The sequence below is a fragment of the Protopterus annectens genome, chromosome 13.part0 (genome assembly GCF_019279795.1).
Source record: "Protopterus annectens isolate FY-2018-M chromosome 13.part0, PAN1.0, whole genome shotgun sequence".
NCBI lineage: Eukaryota > Metazoa > Chordata > Ceratodontiformes > Protopteridae > Protopterus > Protopterus annectens.
The window spans coordinates 56,509,771-56,528,736 of record NC_056747.1 but is presented as its reverse complement, the minus strand read 5'-3'; the positions used below and the strand labels follow the sequence as shown (position 1 = coordinate 56,528,736).

The following is an 18,966-nucleotide window of genomic DNA, read 5'->3' as shown; positions in this document are numbered from 1 at the left end:
CTGCACACAGTTGTGAATATTCCCCCTTTCAGGAGTTTGATACCTGTGTACTGCACACACTTGTGAATATTCCCCCTTTCAGGAGTTTGATACCTGTGTACTGCACACAGTTGTGAATATTCCCCCTTTCAGGAGTTTGATACCTGTGTACTGCACACAGTTGTGAATATTCCCGCTTTCAGGCGTTTGATACCTGTATACTGCACACAGTTGTGAATATTCCCCCTTTCAGGAGTTTGATACCTGTATACTGCAGACACTTTGGAATATTCCCTCTTTCAGGAGTTTGATACCTGTGTACTGCACACAGTTGTGAATATTCCCCCTTTCAGGTGTTTGATACCTGTATACTGCACACAGTTGTGAATATTCCTTCTTTCAGGAGTTTGATACCTCTATACTGCACACACTTTGGAATATTCCCTCTTTCAGGAGTTTGATACCTGTGTACTGCACACAGTTGTGAATATTCCCCCTTTCAGGAGTTTGATACCTGTGTACTGCAGACAGTTGTGAATGTTCCCTCTTTCAGGAGTTTAATACCTGTGTACTGCAGACAGTTGGGAATATTCCCTCTTTCAGGAGTTTGATACCTATGTACTGCACACAGTTGGGAATATTCCCTCTTTCAGAAGTTTGATACCTGTATACTGCACACAGTTGTGAATATTCCCTCTTTCAGGAGTTTGATACCTGTGTACTGCACACAGTTGTGAATATTCCCTCTTTTAGGAGTTTGATACCTGTGTACTACAGACAGTTGTGAATATTCCTTCTTTCAGGAGTTTGATACCGGTGTACTGCAGATAGTTGTGAATATTCCCTCTTTCAGGAGTTTGATAACTGTGTACTGCAGACAGTTGTGAATATTCCCTCTTTCAGGAGTTTGATACCTGTGTACTGCAGACAGTTGGGATTATTCCCTCTTTCAGGAGTTTGATACCTGTGTACTGCAGACAGTTGTGAATATTCCCTCTTTCAGGAGTTTGATACCTATGTACTGCACACAGTTGGGAATATTCCATCTTTCAGGAGTTTGATACCTGTATACTGCACACAGTTGGGAATATTCCCTCTTTCAGGAGTTTGATACCTGTGTACTGCACACAGTTGGGAATATTCCCTCTTTCAGGAGTTTGATACCTGTATACTGCACACAGTTGGGAATATTCCCTCTTTCAGGAGTTTGATACCTGTGTACTGCACACAGTTGGGAATATTCCCTCTTTCAGGAGTTTGATACCTGTGTACTGCAGACAGTTGGGAATATTCCCTCTTTCAGGAGTTTGATACTTGTGTACTGCAGACAGTTGGGAATATTCCCTCTTTCAGGAGTTTGATACCTGTATACTGCACACGTTTGGGAATATTCCCTCTTTTCTAGCACTAGGTTGCTTATTCTCCAATCATCTGGGATACACCTTTCTCTTCATACATCTGTGCATACGCTCAGCAGCCATTTCTCTCCTACCTCACCCAACACCTTGCTCATATTAGGCCTGACCTCGTCTGAGCCGGCTGCTTTCCCTGACTTCATTTCCCTTAGTGCTATTCTTACTTCTTCTATGGTGGGCTCTTCATCTCTCACTGCAGGCTGTATCGGAGGCTGTGCTGCTTCTGTGGGGCTTTCTTCATTTAGAAGCTGCTGGAAGTTTTCCTTCCATCTGCTTTTTACATCCTGTGGACTGGTGAGCAGGTTGTTGCTGGAATCCCTTATGAAGGGTGTCTGACTATATTTTATTTATTATTTATTTGATCTGATGAAACATTGTGCTCTACGTATGCTAATGGTATTTATTTTAAATCTGTGCTTATTATGAAACCAAATGTACATGTATTGTACTTATCCTTAGTCTACAAACGTGCTGTGATCAAATATCTGTACTATGACCTTGTATTGTTTTAACTGTTAACCTTTTTACATGTTATCCTAAACTGTGTTATGACCTAAACTATGTAACCTCCTAGTTTTATAATGCATTAGTTATTACTCTCTAACTTTGTGGAGCTTTTCTCACCAGGACTCCGCTGAAAACAGACACTAGTTGTCCAGTCGGACTATCCTGGTAAACAAATGTTAAATAATACATAAAAAATAAATAATCATATATTTATTTAACATTTGTTTACCGGGAAAGTCCAACTGGGTCAGGAAGCCATTTTCAGGGGAGGCCCAGGGAGAACAGCCCCAGATGATACATGAAAGTTAAGACATATTACATGAACAAGACAAAAACAAGTATTACAGCACACATTAATTGGGTAATGAATACTACACAAGTACAAAGAGGTACATACAATAATAAAAGATACACTGGATGAGAAAGTTAAATCGAGGGAATGTGATAGATTACAGGGTTTCTTTCTTCTTCTTTGTCTTTTTCTGTCTTTGCCTTGCAATCTGATATAGTTTTTGTGCCATCTGCTGAGTCTCTTTCCAGAAGCTGGTTATCTCCCACTTTTTCCTACACTCCTCCTTTCTTTTGATGACTTCCTGGACTTCTGCATTCCATCACTGGCTTTCCTTATGTACCTTGTTTCCGTACCTGGTCCAGCTACATACCTATTCTGTAGTCTTCACGTATGCTGATTTGAGGCACTACCATTCTTCTTCAGCTCCATCTATTTCCTCTTCTTCTGGAGGTGGTAGACCCTTGAGTAATTCCTTGAACTCTTGTGCAATCTCCCCAGTAAACTGACAGATCTTCAGCCTAGTGTCTCGACCTCAGAGCCTTCTCTGAGCGCTAATTGCAAATGATTGTGGCAACCACTGGTTTATACTAAGGGCCCACTGTTTCACTGCATTGACCTTGCGATTGCTGATTCTCCCCAATGGCTTTTTCCTTACTAGGCACAAGTCTACCTCAGTTGCATATGGTCACTCTTATGCATGTGTTAGCCATCATCAAGCCATTGGCCAGACAGACGTCTGTAATGGCCTCTCTCTCCTTATTGCTGTTTCTCCACCCATGTGGACTCAAGTAGTCCTCAAACTCTGTTCTGTCTGTCCTGATAGGTATATTTATCAACACCAACCCTTGTTGTCTTGCTTTATTTAGTAGGTCCTGAAACTGCTGTCTGAATGCACTTTCACAACCCTTCTGTCAGGCATAGGCTGTGATTATGAATACTGCACTATCCTTGCATGCGAGTCTGATTGCCATGAGTCTGTCACTAATTCTGATAACATTCCTCACTACCTCCGGAAGACTCTCTGTCATCACCATTTCCACACCATCTCTAGTCTGTCCTTCGTCTGAGTAGTAGACTCTGGATTCCAAGCAAAGTGGATTTGCCTCACTGTCTTTCCATCTTGTCTGTTGGACACAGTATGTCCGGCTTCCTCCTCCTCATCATGTCATCCACTTCTAAACTGTGTTCTGTCTGTGAACCTATTCAGGTCATCCACTTCTAAACTGTGTTCTGTCCGTGAACCTATTCATGTCATCGACTTCTAAACTGTGTTCTGTCTGAGAAACTATTAATGTCATCCACTTCTAAACTTGTTCTGTCCATGAACCTATTCATGTCATCCACTTCTAAACTGTGTTCTGTCCGTGAACCTATTCATGTCATCCACTTCTAAACTGTGTTCTGTCCGTGAACCTATTCATGTCATCCACTTCTAAACTGTGTTCTATCTGTGAACCTATTCATGTCATCCACTTCTAAACTGTGTTCTGTCCGTGAACCTATTCATGTCATCCACTTCTAAACTATGTTCTGTCCGTGAACCTTTCATGTCATCCACTTCTAAACTGTGTTCTGTCCGTGAACCTATTCATGTCATCCACTTCTAAACTGTGTTCTGTCCGTGCACCTATTCATGTCATCCACTTCTAAACTGTGTTCTGTCCATGAACCTATTCATGTCATCCACTTCTAAACAGTGTTCTGTCAGTGAACCTTTTCATGTCATCCACTTCTAAACTGTGTTCTGTCCGTGAACCTATTCATGTCATCCACTTCTAAACTGTGTTCTGTCTGTGAACTTATTCATGTTATCGACTTCTAAACTGTGTTCTGTCCATGAACCTATTCATGTCATCTACTTCTAAACTGTGTTCTGTCCGTGAACCTATTCATGTCATCCACTTCTAAACTGTGTTCTGTCCATGAACCTATTCATGTCATCCACTTCTAAACTGTGTTCTGTCAGTGAACCTTTTCATGTCATCCACTTCTAAACTGTGTTCTGTCCGTGAACCTATTCATGTCATCCACTTCTAAACTGTGTTCTGTCTGTGAACTTATTCATGTCATCCACTTCTAAACTGTGTTCTGTCCATGAACCTATTCATGTCATCAACTTCTAAACTGTGTTCTGTCCGTGAACCTATTCATGTCATCCACTTCTAAACTGTGTTCTGTCAGTGAACCTTTTCATGTCATCCACTTCTAAACTGTGTTCTGCCCGTGAACCTATTCATGTCATCCACTTCTAAACTGTGTTCTGTCTGTGAACTTATTCATGTCATCCACTTCTAAACTGTGTTCTGTCCGTGAACCTATTCATGTCATCAACTTCTAAACTGTGTTCTGTCCGTGAACCTATTCATGTCATCCACTTCTAAACTGTGTTCTGTCCGTGAACCTATTCATGTCATCCACTTCTAAACTGTGTTCTATCTGTGAACCTATTCATGTCATCCACTTCTAAACTGTGTTCTGTCCGTGAACCTATTCATGTCATCCACTTCTAAACTGTGTTCTGTCCGTGAACCTGTTCATGTCATCCACTTCTAAACTGTGTTCTGTCCATGAATCTATTCACGTCATCCACTTCTAAACTGTGTTCTGTCCGTGCACCTATTCATGTCATCCACTTCTAAACTGTGTTCTGTCCGTGAACCTATTCATGTCATCCACTTCTAAACAGTGTTCTGTCAGTGAACCTTTTCATGTCATCCACTTCTAAACTGTGTTCTGTCCGTGAACCTATTCATGTCATCCACTTCTAAACTGTGTTCTGTCCGTGAACTTATTCATGTCATCCACTTCTAAACTGCGTTCTGTCCATGAACCTATTCATGTCATCTACTTCTAAACTGTGTTCTGTCCGTGAACCTATTCATGTCATCCACTTCTAAACTGTGTTCTGTCCATGAACCTATTCATGTCATCCACTTCTAAACTGTGTTCTGTCAGTGAACCTTTTCATGTCATCCACTTCTAAACTGTGTTCTGTCCGTGAACCTATTCATGTCATCCACTTCTAAACTGTGTTCTGTCTGTGAACTTATTCATGTCATCCACTTCTAAACTGTGTTCTGTCCGTGAACCTATTCATGTCATCTACTTCTAAACTGTGTTCTGTCCGTGAACCTATTCATGTCATCCACTTCTAAACTGTGTTCTGTCCGTGAACCTATTCATGTCATCCACTTCTAAACTGTGTTCTATATGTAAACCTATTCATGTCATCCACTTCTAAACTGTGTTCTGTCATAGGTTCATAGGTTCATAGGTTCATACTAGGCTATCTGCCCGAGGGCATTTACAAGCCTAGCCCATAGTTTTGTGGCTTACGCCACCCCTTTAGTATGGGGAACTATACCCATTATTTTGCTGTGCCTCTGTTGAGCAGTGACACTGAGGTAATCCCTGGGGTATATCTGCGATCTCCCATCCATTGGTCAAGATTTCTCTTGAACAAGGCCAGCGAGGTGCTCTGCCTCACATATACCGGGATTTTATTCCACAGCATAGGGAGTCTTTGGGTGATGAATCTATCCCTCCAGCACGTCCTATTAATAGCCGTGTCGAGGTTTAAGTCTCCCGCCCTTGTGGCTCTGACGGATCTAGATTTTTTGAGGTGAAGCATATTCATCAAATCTGGGTTTGACATGGCCTTGTATGTTAGGCAAAGGTCACCTCTGAGCAAGCGGTGGCGACTGAATAGAGCTGGAGTTCTTTCAGTCGGGCAGCATAGGACAGATGTTTGAGACCCTTTATCCTTTTGGTGAGGAACTTTTGTGGCCTCTCCAGCTGCTGCAAGTGTCGGGTCAGATACATTCGAATGGGCATTGTACTCAATCATTGGTCTGATGAGTGATGAGTATAGGGAGACTATGACCTCCCTTGATCTAGATGAGAATCCCTTCATGATAAGGTGGGCAATGTAGAAGGTCTTCCTAACTACTTTAGCTACATGGGTGTCGAATGACAGACTACTATCAACCTGGGTCCCCAGGTCCCTGATAACTTCTTCTGTACTCAGTGGATTGCCACCTATTTGGTAGCTAGGGGTAACCTTGTTTTTCCCGAACGGTATGACTATGCATTTTTGGCATTTAACTTTAGGCCATGGCTCTGGCACCAGTTATCCGTTTCTGTGAGACCCTTCTGAAGGATATCTGTGTCAGATGTGTTTTTACTATGGCGCCCAGTTTGCAGTCATCTGCAAACTTTGTCAGCCATAACCCTCCTGTGTTTGCTTGTACTGGAAAAGTAGATGCCAAACAAGAGTGGGCCCAGGACTGAGCCCTGTGGTACACCACATGTGACAGGCTTTGAGTCTGACATGGCGCCAGCAACTCTGACCCTGTGGGTTCTGTCACTCAGCCAGTTTGCAACCCATCTTGTGATGTATGGGTTAACATTTAAGCTGATGAGTTTTTCAATGATACCCGAGTGGGGTATTGTATCAAAGGCCTTCGCCAGATCGAGGTAGGCTGTATGGACTGCCTTTCCCTCATCAATGGCTTTGGTGACTGTTTCGAAAAAGTCAACCAAGTTTAGAAGGCATGATCTGCCTTTGACAAAGCCAAACTGGGATGGATCCAAAGTCTGCAAATTCCCTATGTCTTTATTTATGAGGTCCATTATGATCCTCTCCATAGCTTTGCAGATAAGGCTTGTCAAGCTAATGGGCCAGTAATTTCCAGGGTCGGTGGAGGCACCGCCTTTGTGAAGTAGGACCACAGTTGCAGTGCGCCACTCCCTGGGTACGTATCCAGAGGTAAGACTATGATTAAACAGCTGTCCTAGCTGTGGGTTTAATTCCTCGTTGAGTTCGTGGAGCACACAGCCGGGGACACCATCAGGTCCCATGGATGCTGTGTTTTTTGCTTTGGAGAGAGCAGTTCTCACTTGGGCGTTGAAGATGTTTGGGGGGCTGCAATCGCTTGGTATAGATATCTCTCCTTTTGGGGGGGAGGGGGGGAGAAGTTTGCACTGAACCTGTCAGCCAGTATGTTGGCAATGTCTGTAGGATCAGTAATCTTCACATCATTTTGAACTAGTTCTGAGCATATCTGGGAGTTTCCTCCCAGGTTTCTAACATAGCTAAAGAAGGTCTTATGATTGTCTTTTGAGTCTTTAGCTATTTTTCTCTCAAAATTTGCTTTGGATGATTTTATGAGAGCTCTTAGTTTTTTACTTATAGTGATCAAGGGTGTCTTACCTTTTAAGGATTTTGCTCTATCTTGTAGTAGCTTCCTCCTTTTGTTGTAGAGTTTGTTTATGGCTGGGGTCCACCAGAGTGGACGCTTGCCTTTGGTACAAAGAGTCTTTGTTTTGCTTGGGATTGCCTTATCCATGCAGTCCTGCAGGTGCTGGTAGAAGGCATTTGTAAGTGACTCAGCGGCTTGAGTACTGTTTTCCGTCGGCTCGCGGGCCTTAAAGGAGACCACACTAGTCTTTAGAAGTGTGAAGTCGGCTTTCGAGAAGTTCTTTACTGTGGTTTTTTTTATTTCAGGTGGGGGTGGGATGAGGACCTCCAGCGAGATTAGTTTGTGATCTGATCTCACCAGTGAGGGGTATACTTCCGGTGTTGAACATTGTGCTCCCATGTTCGTGATGATGAGATCAAGTATGTTTTCTCCTCTTGTGGGGATGGTGACTAGTTGTTCCATGGCATTTGAGTTTATGAATTCCAGGAACTTTTGGGCTAGGGTGTTTGGGCTTGAGTAGTGTTCCCAGTCTATATTAGGGTAATTGAAGTCACCTAGTATGATGGTGTTTGGTGATACATTTATCCCTCTAGTGTTTTCAGGAAGGCCATGTGAGGTTCCTGAGTTTGTGAGGGTGGCCTGTAACATGCTACAATTTGCAGAGCAGTCTTGCCTATGGTTAATTGCACCTGGATGGTCTCCGATGCATCGTGCGTTGCCACCAGTCTTGAGGTGTGGGTGTCTTTGATGAATATGGATACCCTCCTTTCTTGGTATTGTCCGGATTTTGGGGCCGGAACGCATGATAAGAGGTAAAACCTGATAGTGCTGGGGTGCTCTCAGGAGCCTTGAACCAGGTTTCTGTCACTGCACAGACATTGATGTTCTCCATACTGAGAAGGGCCTCGAGTGCGTGCATTTTGAGATTTAGACTTCTGGCATTGAGCAGCATTACCCTTAGTTTTTTCCTTTTTGTGTTCTAGGGTGGTAGGTTTAGAATTTGAGCCTTGCCTAAAAAGGCACTATGGGGGTGGCAAGAGCCTTTGCCAATATCCGGAATCCCAGGGTGACAGGTGCAAGCCGTCCCTTCAGAAGCAGCGTGGCTTGTCCAGCATGTCATCCCAGGCAGACAGACATTGGATCCCCTTTGAATGACACCAGAGTTTAAGCCAATTGTTAAAGCTGATCATCTTATCTCTGTATTGTGGCATCATTCTTGGTGAAGGTAGGATACTGCTCAAGGTCAGGGTCATACCTGCCTGGGCTACATAATCAGAGAGCTCCTCAATGTCTCTTTTCATGTAGTCCAAGGAGGTGCGTCTCAGGTCGTTTACACCAGCGTGGACAATGACTGAGTCATATTTGTACCTGCTGTTGAGAGACCTGAGTGCTTGCGTTATGTGGCGGATTCTAGCGCCCGACAGGCAGCTTACTGTGACCTTCTCCTTACTCAGTCTGGTGAGCGGGACGTCAGTGTGTCTGACTATGGAGTCACCAATGACTAGTGTGTCTGGCATTGTGTTTGGCCTTAAGGGCTGTGACTGTTTGACACTCTGACTGTGAGGTCTATGTGTTGCAGGTGTTGTGTTCTGAGGTGGTGGTTGTTTGGGTGTCTGCTTTGGTGGCCTCTGCTGTTTTGGTAGATTTTTGATCAGAGCCGCCGAGTATGTCTTTGTGTGTTTATGTGTATGATTTGAGGTTGTGATGGTACTATGTGAGACTGGGTCTATAGTGTGTGTGGTAACCTTCTCCTCCTGACTGGTCTTGCCAGTCCTATGTTGAGAGAGCTCAGCCTCCAGTTTGGCCGTATAGTTGCATCTCTCGCATGTATTTGTGTTTTGTGGGAGGAGGAGAGGGTTGTCTGTGTACATGAGGCAATTGTAACATTGCCTCAATATTCCCAGGTTCACCAGCTGAGCAGGAGAGGACACTAGCAACTGATCCCTCGACATGCTAGAAGGACTAGACAAAAACTTTAAAAGAGATTCCGGGGACGTGGTGACCGAGAAATGGGGGTTTGCCTTTTGGGGTGCTATCTATAAGAGTGCCGTATCAAGGTAATAAGTACTGTAGGAGCAAGTGCTAGGTTTAACAGATAGAGAAAAGTCTACTTGGAGTCAAGTAGAGATGATCTTTTTAGGTATTAGAGAAAGTGCTAGTAACAGGGATGCTTAAAGGTAAGATTGAAAAGAATGCACTCTGCAGTGTGCACTAGAGAAGTTAGATATGAAAGTAGGTAACTTGAGTTTTACCTGTTTTAAAAAGTTAAGGTTTAGTGGAGAGTTACTATTTTTAAAACAGCAAGATGGACTGTCCGTGAACCTATTCATGTCATCCACTTCTAAACTGTGTTCTGTCCGTGAACCTGTTCATGTCATCCACTTCTAAACTGTGTTCTGTCCGTGAACCTATTCATGTCATCCACTTCTAAACTGTGTTCTGTCTGTGCACCTATTCATGTCATCCACTTCTAAACTGTATTCTGTCCGTGAACCTATTCATGTCATCCACTTCTAAACAGTGTTCTGTCAGTGAACCTTTTCATGTCATCCACTTCTAAACTGTGTTCTGTCCGTGAACCTATTCATGTCATCCACTTCTAAACTGTGTTCTGTCCGTGAACGTATTCATGTCATCCACTTCTAAACTGTGTTCTGTCCATGAACCTATTCATGTCATCTACTTCTAAACTGTGTTCTGTCCGTGAACCTATTCATGTCATCCACTTCTAAACTGTGTTCTGTCCATGAACCTATTCATGTCATCCACTTCTAAACTGTGTTCTGTCAGTGAATCTTTTCATGTCATCCACTTCTAAACTGTGTTCTGTCCATGAACCTATTCATGTCATCTACTTCTAAACTGTGTTCTGTCTGTGAACCTATTCATGTCATCCACTTCTAAACTGTGTTCTGTCCATGAGCCTATTCATGTCATCCACTTCTAAACTGTGTTCTGTCCGAGAAACTATTAATGTCATCCATTTCTAAACTTGTTCTGTCCGAGAAACTATTAATGTCATCCACTTCTAAACTTGTTCTGTCCGTGAACCTATTCATGTCATCCACTTCTAAACTGTGTTCTGTCCGTGAACCTATTCATGTCATCCACTTCTAAACTGTGTTCTGTCTGCGAACCTATTCATGTCATCCACTTCTAAACTGTGTTCTGTCTGTGAACCTATTCATGTCATCCACTTCTAAACTGTGTTCTCTCTGTGAACCTATACTGAGTGTAGCAAGCCTTAGTTCATTAATGGGAGGTTGACTGGTTTTACATCCAGCTTTCGCCCAACAGAAATACTCCAAGTACCAAAGCTGGGCAACTTATTGACCAAGGGTTTCTGAGCTTTATGGCAGGCATGTACTATACTGTATATATAGCCCCCTCCCACCATTAGCATGGATCCATGGCATTGGTCAGAGTAGGTTGAGTCATCAACCCACTTATTACTGACAAATACCCATATACATGTTTGGAGATGTTAGTCAACATACCTAATCATTCAAAGCCATTTTTTACACCACTGAGTGACTAACCCAGATGCCGTTCAAAATGTATGGTCTATCTGCTCCTATCTAGAGGATTCTGTGCACCTCTGAGAATGCTGAAAGTGTTTGGTCTGTATGACTCTTCCCCTATTTGGAACCATCTCAATCCCCAGACGGGAATATGGGATGCAAGCTTCATAATAAGTCTGTTGCTGCTTGCAATATGTAGGCTTACCAGGCATGAAGGAATGTCATAGAAGTACTTATAGGTGCCATTCTGGTTAAGAGGACTGACTGCACATCAGAAGGCTGCTAGTCAGGAAAGCCTGTAGATTTAATGAGAATAAATATTCTAGGGAGTGCCCAATGGTGCTTCTTATAGTGTCTAAAGTAAATATCTGTGTTTTCATTGAACTCCCTAGCTTCTTATAATTAGCCACTTATATATATGCTTGATGCTGCAATGTGATTATTGCTGTTTCCAGTGATTTTCCATGGTAGGTATATTTACCGATATACTACATAAGAGCAATGACGGATAAACTAGTCACATGACTATACTGCCTGCACAGAATAACTCAAATCAGTGGTCATCTTTGAGCACAAGGTCTTATTAAATAATCCTCTTACATTTAGGGAAATTAAGTTTGTATCTTTAAGTTATTGTAAAATTTGTATAAACAGACTATAATGACAGGTTCACATTTTGGAGTTTTTGCTACTATCTACACAGAGCTGTAACAGAATTCCCCCACCCTGTTTTATTTGTAGATGAGAACTGTACCAAATATGCTTTTTTATCAATTATTGTATAGAAGAACGATCATAGACTAACTGTAATTTAAGCTTTCCATGACTAGTTTATTCAGCTGTGCCTACATGCAAAATCCTATGTACAAAGTATTTTGTTTTTATTTGTTTTACCCAAAAGTCTAGTTGCTTGATGTTTGTGTACTTCTGCTGAACAGACGACTTGTCCATCTCTTCTTTGCATTGCTATGCAGGTATCATTATATCAAAGCGATATCGGACATACACATAGATAAGACAGAATGAGACAGACATGTGATTTACAAAAGACAACTAGACTCCATACTTAACATACAGTTAGCACATGCCAGCACACATAGTGGGTTCAAAGAAACTTTGCTATCCTGACTTTTGTAGTTGTTTGCAACATTGTGCTTTTAAGTAAAGTTTATACTTATGTGTGGAACTTACACTTTTTTGTATGTAAATGATATTTAACAAAATTCTTTCTAACTTTTGTTATAAAATTTCCTTTGTAACATGTAATTCTTGTATTCTCCTAGCATCACATGAGAATGGACTACTGATTGGCTGATTTTAGTCATGTGGCTTATGTTACAAACATTCAGAGTCTGAAGATACACTGTTTCTGAGGATGAATGTTTGTGCATGCAGCAATGTGTATAATATAATGCTAACAAACAGGACAGGAGTTAAGAATATGTTTACTACTTACTGCTAGTAGGGCCTTAAAGAAGAACCGTTGCAGAAACTGGTATGGCCAGTTAATCATTTCTGAAATAAATTATGTTAAACTGTTGTATGGGCACACTGTTGTTGAAGGTAAAGAAATTGAATTATATTTCAACAGACATTTTTTAGTAGGCATAGGATTATATGAGGAGCAAAATAATTACACCAAACGTTTCTTCTGTAGACTTTCCATACTCCAAACAAACTACCTATCTATATCAAACAAAGCTCCCCATTAGCACTCTTCAAGAAAAAATCTTGATGATTGGATGGGAGATAAGAAATTCACCCCAGGGATCACTTCTGTGGCCCTGCTCGATAGGGGCACAGGAAAATAATTTTCTTGGGTGGTGAAAGCCAGGGTACCTTTTTGGCTAGGCTTATAGGGCCAATAGCCTAGTACCTACCTATGAACCTATGTAGACTGAACAGTGCAGAATCAGCATATGATGCATGAACTAGTCAGTTTATTTTTTACTACATTTCTTTGTACTAGTGAAAACTCTCAGATCCTTATTTAACTTGTATGGCTTTGGTATTTTAAGCACATAGTTCTATCACAGCAAGCTGTGAGCTCATCAGGTGTTACAGAATGCAATCACTTTCTAATTCTCTGCTTTTGTGAACTGCAGTATTCCCATAAATGACAGTCCCCTGAAAGTTCTTGTTCCTTCCTACAAGCTATTAGGTACACAATTAACAGCCAACACAGCTGCACCCAACTCCAGTGTGTCAAAGTTGCTATTACTTTCCAGCCCTTCCCCAGATGTCACTCTTGTCAGTTGCACTTTAATGGGACTGGTTTGGAGCTCGGCTCTTTACCCGTTCTAGCTTTCTGCAGTCGAAGTTGAACCATCTTGTAACATTTATTGCCATTAATGACCTTTCTGAAACCATTAAATGAAAGAATGAATGTATATACAGCCACTTGCCACACAGACAGTCAGGATAAGCTGAAAATGTATATGTTATGTATTGATTTACATGAAATTCATATAGTTTAACTACTGCTGATACCATGGATGTGAATGCTTCACAGTAAAGCAGCTGTGGAAGCAGTTTTATATGTGTTGTGCTAACTTTTCATATAATTTGTTTTGACCTGCAAAACTATTTCAGTCAAGATTATTTTAGGACATTTTAGATGAGCAGTATTAGGTAAAATAGTAATACATCTTAGCATATGTGATTTAAAATATGTTAACTTAATGATACAAAGACAAGAAGCCACAATGAGTACTTGTGAAGAAGTACAACCAAATGCATCATTTGTCATTCACAATTAAACAACTGTTTATACATTAACTACAAAGGCACTAAATAACATGTGAAATGGTCAGCTATTGTAGAAATAAAATAATCTGTTGTAGAACTCTGTGTCTAAGTTAAGTAACAGTATGTAATGGTATATATTATAGGATTATACCGCATAAGGCCAACCGCTAAGTGTCATTCTAGCCCTGAAGAGCTCATCATGTTATGTCAGTACATTGGTCATCTAGCCTTTTTGGAGTCAAACTGAGGGAATGAATTTACATGTTTGCAATGATGTAAAGGAAGATAATGTGCAATATGTCAGCCAATGAACCTATGATATTTCTTCTTACTTTTTTATGACTTTGATTGTTTTTCTTTCTGCATTACTTTCAGGATGGAGACCTGCATTCAAGTATTATAACCTGTGGGTGTCCCTGTTTGGAGCAGCTCTGTGCTGTGGTGTTATGTTCCTTATCAACTGGCAAGCAGCACTTCTTACCTGTGTCATAGTCCTAAGTCTGTACATATATGTCACGTACAAGAAGCCAAGTAAGTGTACTGTGCAGTTCAAAATGAAAGGAAACATTTTGCACATGTACATAATCACTGAGACATAACATTAAATATTACAAAGGAGCATTTAGTTGTTTATATGAACAACTAAATCCTGACTGTTTTCATCTGTTGTTTGTCGTGTGATAGAATGTTAATGACCTGTACGTTATAACTGGTAGCCCATTAACTTAACTAAGATGTGGGCTGACTATGACTGTCTTATCTCAGTTGTTTCCCATGTGATGGAATGTAAGTGAGTGATAACTAGTAATCTAGTAATTAAGACTAGGATGGAGACCTTCACAAAGTAAATCTATAAGTGCTGTAGGCTGCCAGAGTCCACTACCATTCTTCTTATCATATCCCCAGAACTATTCACTGCCCCCTACATAGATCTACTCACTTTCAAATATTTACAAAACACATAATACAACACATGAATTATCCCTAAAATGCAAACTAACACTGAACTGTCTCCTTACCCTAAAATACACAGAAACTAAACCAAAATCCATTGAAACTAAGCTCAAACTTAGTGGTGACATACATCTGAAGCCAGGCCCCAGCTACCCTGAACAGTGATACCACCACTAAGTCCTGTTCCCATCCAACAGAGAATCAAACTCTTTGTCTTAGCATGAAACGTAGAGGAGTCTAAGTAATAGGACTGTAGAATTCCATGTATGTCCATCCCATTACTTCCCAGATATAACCATAGTAACTAAAACCTGGATCAAACCAGAAATAAAAGACAATGAGATTCTGTCCTCATATTGCAATATTCACAGAATAGTCAGGACAAAAAATGACGAGGTGGTTTAGTTATAATATATAGAAACAATATTGAGATAAAACTCCACTCTGATAATCCCACATTTAACAATGCTGAAACCATCCACGCTTATCTTGTAGTTATTCCCACAAAAACAATAACCATTATAGGCATCTACACACCTCCTGGAAATAACATCCCAGTAGTGAAATGTATTGTTCACTTTATATCACAAAATGTACATCAAGATGCCCTAATAATTGATGACCTTAACACTGTTTGGCAATCTTGTAACTCAGCAACCCCCCCCCCCCTCAAACTCCCTGAATCTATTTGGTGCCACCCAAATTAACCAACCCATAACTGGAATAGATAACAAAACAGAGTACAGTAGACTGGATTCCAACTAAGAAACCCTCTGCTCTAAATTCAGGAAAAACTTTTCCTGATAGCATTAGTAACAATCTGCCTTTATACTAAGACAATAACAAGACTATAACATACAACCAAGTATGGGACGTGTCAAACTTTAACAAGGAGGTCTTCGTCTCTTCACTCAAACTCTGTAACAGGGATATTCTAAAAACCTGTCCCGAAATGATAGTCTCTCACTTTAACAAAACCTTCTTAAACATCTTAAATGAAATTATGCCAATTCATAGCAAGAGGGTAAAATCGATCCCAGCAAAAGGGCTAACAAAAGAAGCTAAGCATCTATTTACATGAAGGGACAAAGCATTGAAATATTGGTACACCATACTTCAGATGTCTTAGAAACCCAGGCAAATACATATCAAATATGATAAACAGTCCCACTACTTTAAACTCCATCAGAAAAAAACATAATAATGCCAAAATTTCTAGTTATCTTTCAAAAAGCTTCTCCACCCAGACCAAACCTCCACTCCACCCCCCTGTACCACTAACAATAATCACCGTTTAGTAATGCAATTAACTCATATTTTACAAGCTCTGTTCTGTCACTTATCAAACACAATACACAAAACACCATCCCCAATATAGCCCCTCTAAACATAAGCAATCACAGTTTTACATTTAAAACTGTCCAAAGCTCCACAACATGAAAACTACTGCATCAACTGAAACCCACTACCTTAGCAGCTGATAACCTTCCTGTTGAGTACCTTCCTGTCTCAGTTCTAATTAATAGATCCATAACAGGAAATCATGCACCCAGTCTATGGAAAATATGGCACATCATACCCCTACACAAAGGGGGGACCTTAACTGAAACCTCAGTTTACCAGCCTTTACTATCCTATCCCCATATTCAAAATACTATAGAAATGTATCCATACCCAACTCTTAACCATTTCACAACCAACAACCTACTCTCCAAAATCGGCACAGAACAACCTACTCTCCAAACATTGACACAGATTCCACTCTTGTCATAGTGGTGCCACCACCTTCATCAGCTTCTGCAATACAATCAACCAAAGTAAGAACAAAGACAGCTTAGTTTCATCCCTGTTTATTGATCTCTCTAAAGCCTTTGACACTGTTTCTGATCATAAACTACTGTTTGAATTATCAGCCTCGCACTCAGCCATACATCCTTGTCCTAGTGCTGTAGCAACCTAACCAATAGACAACAAGCTGTGAAATGGCAACAAGAACTCTCTTCACCTCTGTCAGTTGGGGTAGGTGTTCTACAAGGGTCAATACTGGGTCCACTCCTATTCACCAGATTCACAAATAAAGTCCCTCTTGCATCAAGTGTGGCATTCAGTGTGCAATATGCAGATGACTCAGGCATTGTGTGTTCTGCCCCAACCCTCTACAAACTCCAAGTCACATAACTCTCCTTCACAGTAGTAGAATCCTAGCTAAACAATATAAAAATTGCTGCTGAACCCAAACAGAACTGAACTAATGCTGTTTACTCCTAAGACACTCACAGAACTATAAACACTGTTTTCACATCTTTTCCTTCAATAACACCAAAATAGAAACAGTCCCCAAACTAAGTAAATAGGTGTCTTAATCAATGAGAAACTAAAGTTTAACCAACACATTCTGCAGTCCATCAAAAAAAGTACATTAAACTAGGCTACCTCTACAGGTCAATATTTATCGCTCTGATTCCACTCGACAATCCATAGGCAGAAGTTACCTACCTACTTCCAGCCCTTCTCTGTGCTTCAGTAATTCTCATCAACCTGAACAATACTGAAAAAAAACAGAGACTTGTTACAATAAAATTGCCAGGTTTGCTACAAATTCATCATACTAATCCCACTACTATAAAGAGCTACAGGAACTACAATGGCTTGAACTACCTGATAATCTGTCACATTCCCAACTAGTCGCTGTAAATAAACTCATTTGCACTCCAGAAAATGCACTGCAATACTACTTCTGTCTCAGAGACCTAGGGTCCAGCAAAAACAACCCTCCTGCTTACAACCAAATCCAATAACAACTCAGGCAACTCTCTGTACTCTAACTATGCCTCAAAACCAAGGAACTCCATACCTCATGAAATCAGACAAATACAGAAACTACCTAATTTCAAATCTCAGCTCAAACAATACCTAAACAATAAATGGCTGTGTGCTCATGCACGTCACCTGGATACCCTCCCAAGCTCTTAACAATCTATTCTTTAGCAATTACCTGATCTTGTTGCCACTTCTCTGTCAGTCACACCACCTTTTCTTACTCAACTGCATATTTACATCCATCTTCCTAGCTGTCATCACAGACTTTTCCTATGTACTAATCCCTTATGTTATCATGTGATGGATTTATTATCGCTCCCCCATCCTGCAAATTTTAAATGCATTACTCTTGCATTGCTGCATGTACATATTTCACTTCCATTGCTTGCACTGTAAGTACAGCTGCACTTCTTTTATTATGCTGTTTGCAAAGCTGTTTTACTGTGGTCTCTAGTTATATTCTAAGAAACTCAGTGTAATGTCTTAAAACTTTTCTCCCCAAGCATCTGCTGAAAATGCATCACTGCCCAGTTGGACTTTCCTGGTCAACAAATACAAATATATAAAATAATAAATAAATACATGACTGAATAACAGGTTGAATAAGAGGTTTCAGTGACACTATGCAGTGGAATGTCATGTTGTATATACATACACCTAAATGAATGCAATCAAATGCCTATTGCCACCTTATGCACAGCACTTACATGTGATGCCTGGCCTTTACCAGGAATTCAGTGACACAGAGAGTGCCCAAGCAAATGAAGAGAGGCAAGCAGGCTAAGCTTCATCATTGCTTTCCTCCCCACACCAGTTCCTGCAGTTGCCTGAGCCAGTAATGGAACTTGGGTCACCCAGGTCATAGTTAGGGCTTCATCACTGTATGGATATGGAGCTGGTAGAAGGTCTCCCTATTGAAATGTTGGTACTTATATTGGTGAGTGCTGGTAATTCAGAAAAAAAAAAGACTGAAACTACATGAGAAGACCGAAGCTCAAAGATCGCTCTTCTTCTTTAAATTTCTTTTACTGGGGGGGGGGGGGTGGGGGGGTGGAGCCCCCCTCATTTTCTCAACCTCGTAGCTTAAGAAATCTGGACACAACCTAAAATAATGGGGGAAAAATGGCCCAAAAATAGGGGCAGATTTTAAATATTGCTCTTATGAACTTAGAAAGTTGATAGAATAACAGGTTTTATGTTAGCAGGCTGTAAAGTCTGAAACCCAAATGTGCGTCATTATTTAGTAACTTCTATCCTATCTAGTATATATACTAACTTTGAGATAGCCATACCTCAGAGAAAAGGGAATATTCTGGGAAATGGCCTTCTCAGCCTTAGTATATGTAAGTCCATTTTTTTTTGGCTATTTAATCTCTGCGCTTCGAGACTTGCTCTAGCAGGTCCTGGCATTTCAGATGGTTAGTGGTAGAAGTCAAACACACTTAGATGAACAACAAGGCATCAGGAATGCTTAGTAGACTAATATGAATTTGTCAGGAGCAAAAGAATGACTAACCAAGCAAATGAAA

At 40.8% G+C, this 18,966-nt stretch overlaps 1 protein-coding gene across 1 annotated transcript in view; it reads left to right on the top strand.

Moving 5' to 3' along the window:
- Positions 1 to 18,966, top strand: part of LOC122787830 (solute carrier family 12 member 2-like) — a 1,020,929-nt gene that overhangs the window by 498,591 nt on the left and 503,372 nt on the right. Inside the window, exon 14 of the mRNA XM_044054742.1 lies at positions 14,039 to 14,194. Within this exon, the coding sequence (XP_043910677.1) occupies positions 14,039 to 14,194 (156 nt within the window). The remainder of the gene's footprint in view (positions 1 to 14,038; positions 14,195 to 18,966) is intronic.